General features: G+C 35.2%; 2 protein-coding genes across 2 annotated transcripts in view; one reads left to right on the top strand and one right to left on the bottom strand.

The window, feature by feature from the left end:
- LOC311091863 (uncharacterized protein) overlaps positions 1-5000 on the bottom strand; it is a gene marked incomplete at both ends in the record, with an annotated part of 463820 nt that overhangs the window by 251257 nt on the left and 207563 nt on the right. The gene's annotated exons all lie outside the window — the stretch shown is intronic.
- The window catches only part of LOC311091831 (arf-GAP with dual PH domain-containing protein 1), a 13001-nt gene that overhangs the window by 4152 nt on the left and 3849 nt on the right, over positions 1-5000 (top strand). The window contains exons 2-5 of the mRNA XM_084127942.1: positions 729-859; positions 2912-3003; positions 4287-4369; positions 4449-4561. Of these exons, the coding sequence (XP_083984068.1) occupies positions 729-859; positions 2912-3003; positions 4287-4369; positions 4449-4561 (419 nt within the window). The remainder of the gene's footprint in view (positions 1-728; positions 860-2911; positions 3004-4286; positions 4370-4448; positions 4562-5000) is intronic.

The following is a 5000-nucleotide window of genomic DNA, read 5'->3' on the forward strand; positions in this document are numbered from 1 at the left end:
TGTTTCTGTAGCTTTAGGCTGTAGTTAACGGTACTTCACCTGTTAGTGTTCTTCAGCTTCAGGCCTCATCGCTCTGGTTATTTCACTCAAGCGTCTGTTTTCCAGGAATCCTGATGATGTAAATCAGTGTTCAGTATCTCTTCCTTATTCTTTCGTTGTAAGTATCATGTTTGAGCTGAGTCAGCAGTGTAAAATATTTTTAAAATCCCCCTGTGGTGAAAATCAACAGCATTGCTGAGTAATGCATAAGTCGACTCCATTGCTGAGTATTTCCTCCTTAAAACTGCAGTGAACCAAAGACAGTCTCAAAAACACGCTTTGAAATCGCTGGTGTTTCTGACGTCACAAACTACCTTGTAACCAATCAGATCAACGTGTGATCGTCAACCAGTGGATCTCTGAGCTGAGTGAGTGAGTGGAGGCGGGGCTCATTTGCATATTCATAGAACCGCGCATACTAAATGAGGCAAGGGTGTCGAGTTACATTCACAATATTTTAAGGCATTTCAAGGAAATAAACATTTAAATATGTAATTTTGGTGATCAAAGATGAGTTTTAAGGGATAAAATGATTGACTACAGGGGGACTTTAAAACAATGATCCGTTCATCTGGATCTCAGTGGGAAAACATAAGCCAAACCTGCAAATGACAGCCTTTTTCTTTTGTGTGTCAAACAGCTTATGTGCTTTCATTTCTATTCTATCTGTTAATTTCTCTCTCTCTCAGGTCCGGAATGGGGCTCTTGTTCTTTGGGAGTCTTCATTTGCCTGGCCTGCTCCGGAGTCCATCGCAGTATTCCCAGCATCGGAAAAGTCAAATCCCTCCGACTCTCAAACTGGGAGGATTCAGAAGTTCAGGTGTTCACAACGTTTCTGTCAACCTTTCTGTTCTGAGAATAACCAAATACCTGTACCTGTGTTATTTTAGTATAATATTTAATAATGTTATGAATTAGTTTTCATTTTAGTTTGAGTAATTTTATGTGCTTCTGTTATTTTTATTAGTAATTAATATTTATATTTATCTTTAATAGTACTGGACAATGATTAATCGCATCCAAAATAAAAGTTTGTGTTTACATAATATATATGTGTGTGTACTGTGTATAATTATTTTGTATATAAATACACACACATATGCATGTATATATTTAAGAAATATTTGTTTGTATATACTGAATGTATATAATTTGTATTATATATAAATATTTGATAAACAAATAACACATTTTTCTTAAATATATACATGCATGTGTGTGTGTGTGTATATATATATATATATATATATATATATATATATATATATATATACACAAAAATAATTATACACAGTACACACATATTGTCAGGATGTGGTGTAGGCAGAAGAAGTAATGAAGGTTACCATGGAAACAAATGAGTGGCGGGAATACAGAACAAAGGAAGACATGTGACTAATGAAAATACAAACAAACACTGACACGTGACGCATATTATCTAAACACAGACTTCTATTTTGGATGTGATTAATCGCGATTAATTGTTGCCCAGCACTAATTAATTTATTTTAATTTCATTTTTAGGTTTAGTAATTTCAGCACTTCAACTTATTTTTTTTCACTTAGTTACCAAGACAACATTTGTAGTTTATAGAAATTATAGTTTTACTTAAGTTTTGGTTAACAATAACAGCATTAGCTGCGTTTACATGGACTCTAATAATCAGTTTGTAATCGGACTACTCAAAAGTCACATGTAATCACGTCAGTCGGAATGAATTGGCTTTAAATCCCTTTAAATGTCATTCAGATAGTAAGAGGTGCTTTAAACCTCTTCTTATCCGTTCGATAGAACATGTGAACCGAAACTGGAAAGTTCTGCTTCATTGCCGTCTTCCGCTTGTTCTCCATCTCACGGCGTCCCTCAAGGCTCTGTCCTCGGACCTCTTCTTTTCAATATTCATTTGTTACTCCTTGGTCATATTATCTGTTTTCATGGTCTCAGCTACCATTGTGATGCTGCCCAGCAAGCAATATCCGTCATTTCTCCGTCTAGGTTAACTATAGACCCGATATAGTCCGGCTGTGAGTAACACACTTCTAGCCAAAATAACCTTGAATTTGGTTACATGTCGTTTTTGCCAAAATAACTTGCGAGATGTATGATATTCCATCATGGAAGCAAAGTCAACAGAACAGTGATTACAAGGTGTTTGGTTTAATTTCTTCACTCATTTCATTTCTTGGTTATCTAATTGATGACTAGTCTATTCTTGGGCTATGGTTTAGACATCTATTAAATTTTCACTGACAGCCCAAATTTTGCCTTGTTTTAGCCTAGACGTCTGGGCTGTGTTTGGACGGATATTAGACGTCTTTTAAACGCAAAACTGCTTGCTGGCTGATGACCTGTAGATTTACACATCTGCTCACGCTCGCTTCTTTATTTAGCGTTCATGTAAACACCATGTTGGGATTGACTAACTGGAGTGATTTCATTCCGACTGAAACAAAAAAGTGTCCATTTATTCGTAGCTAATGACCTGCATAATGTTATTTTCCATGCAAAGTTTGAAAACTTCATGCAGTTTTTTTCCCACACCAAAACAGTTCATATTGACCATGAAGACCAGTGAAGATCATCAGACTTTAATTTCAGTCTGTTCCTCACACGAAGAGTCATATGACCTCAGAAGACATGAGTCATATGAACTTTATGGTGCTTTTTCCTCTCCAGTCGTGGTCATAATGAACTCTTATTGTATAGAAAACAATGCATGAAGATTCTTCTGTTGTGTTGCACAGAGAACATCAGGGTTTAAAACTAAAGTTGCATGATCTTTAAACAATAAAAAATAAAAAAACGAGGTGCTTGCAAATATCATCTGATTGATGTTGAATAAATGCATGTTTCATGTTTTATTATTTTTAGTTCATGTCTGAGCGTGGGAATGACACCATGAAGAGCGTTTATGAGGCTGCTGTTCCTGTTTACTACTACAAGCCCACACACAGAGACTGCCAGTGAGTTACCATGGCAACACGCCACATCTCCACCAGCACATCATGATCACAACCTCATGCCAGAAACCAGAGCATCACTTGTCAGTCTTTCCGGAATGACTGGATATGGAAATATCCTCTCAAATACCATTGTATCATGCTCTTCAGCCTGAGGAAACCTCTAAAATGCTCTGGCGGACGTTATTTTCATACATATATTTAATTATTTATTATATTTACGTAAATTATATAAACTTTAGGGCAATTAACTGAGTTTATTTAGCTGTAATGAGAATTAATTTAGCTGATCGGCATCTTCAGAGAGTCAGGAGAGCATGCATGTCTATCTCTGAGGCTAGAACTAGACATCTATGAGTAGAACTGTATATTTAACTTAGTTATAATCGTTATAATTCTTCTAATTAAACCACAGCAAGCTGCAGTTGGTCACTTTGCATGTCGATCCGATGATCTTTTCCTTCTGCCTGGATGTGTTTTGGCCAGAATGATCTGTAAAATGGGTCAAATGGTCTAATTTAGTATTTTAGTCATTTATCTCAAATGACTAAAATACACACTTTTCGCTTTAATATTCACATGCATTTAAACCTTAAATCTGGATGTCGAGTGGGAAAAAAGCTCACGGATCGATCGTTCGATGGGATATGAAAACACGTGATCGGATTGAAAAACCGAAACTGGAAAGTTCTTCCGCTTGTTCTCCGTCTCACGGCGTCCCTCAAGGCTCAGTCCTCGGACCTCTTCTCTTCAATAGTTATTTGTTTTATTCAATGTTTATTTATTTTATTTGTAACTTAATTTATTTGTTTACTTTTATAACTGTTCATAAATAGGTAACACTTTACAATAAGGTTCATTAGTTAACATTGTATTTACTAGAATGAACTAACAACGAGCAATACATTTGTTACAGTATTTATTAATCTTTGTTAATGTTAGTTAATAAAAATCCTGTTGTTCATGTTAGTTCACAGTGCATTAACTAATGTTAACAAATACAACCTTTGATTTTAATTATGTACTAGTAAATGTTTAAATTAATATTAACTAATATTAATAAATGCTGTAGAAATAATCCTGATTCATCCCAGTTTGCTAAAACAATCGCTTACAGTCAATAAACTTCTTCTGAAGGTTAAGCCACAGCACGAGGTTATGAGACGATCAGACAGGAGACTAACCTGTACTAGAGTAGAGGCTGAACTAGTGCAGGTGTAAATGACTCTCGCTCAGGGTGTTATTGTGGCCAGGATGAGTGTGACGAATGTAAGTGTGTGTTTTAGGGTTCTGAAGGAGCAGTGGATTCGGGCCAAGTACGAGAGGCAGGAGTTCATCGAGGACGGCAAGAAGCCACACTATGAGGACGGTACGTGTGCATCTGATTCTCACAACACCCTGTTTCTGTTTCCCGCTTGATGATTGACATGCTCGTTGGCCAATCACAGAGCCCAGAGACGGCATGCTGATGAAGAGGGGGCGGGACAACGGACAGTTTCTCAACAGGCGATTCGTCCTGTCTCTGAGGGACGGCACACTAAAGTACTACACTAAACTAGACGTGAGTGTCACATCACACGCGCTCGTTCATGTACTATTATAGTTTTTGTTGATTTGAATGAGATGTTTATATTTTCTGTTTTTATTTGATTGTTACTTTAATGTTTAGTAGTTTTGTTGTTTTTGTCTTTTTTTTTTTAAGTAAGTGTATAAATGTTTAGTTTTTCTATTTTCATTTTAATTTTAGTTAGTTATTTGAGTTTTTAGTGTGTCGTCTTTTATTTGAGTTTGAATATGTATATACTGTAGTTTTGGTTTTATTTTTGGTTTTTCTTTTAATTTTAGTTTAAATTTTGTAATTTAATTGTGTCTTTAATATTTATATTAGAGTTTGTTTGTTTAAAAAAAATGCCTAAGTATAGTTTTTATTAAGTTTTTATTTTTATTTTTATTTCTAAATAATAAATAAATAATTCTGAAAATTATGTACGAAAGTATGT

Source organism: Abramis brama (genome assembly GCF_963993115.1).
Source record: "Abramis brama genome assembly, chromosome: 11".
In the NCBI taxonomy this organism is placed as follows: domain Eukaryota; kingdom Metazoa; phylum Chordata; class Actinopteri; order Cypriniformes; family Leuciscidae; genus Abramis; species Abramis brama.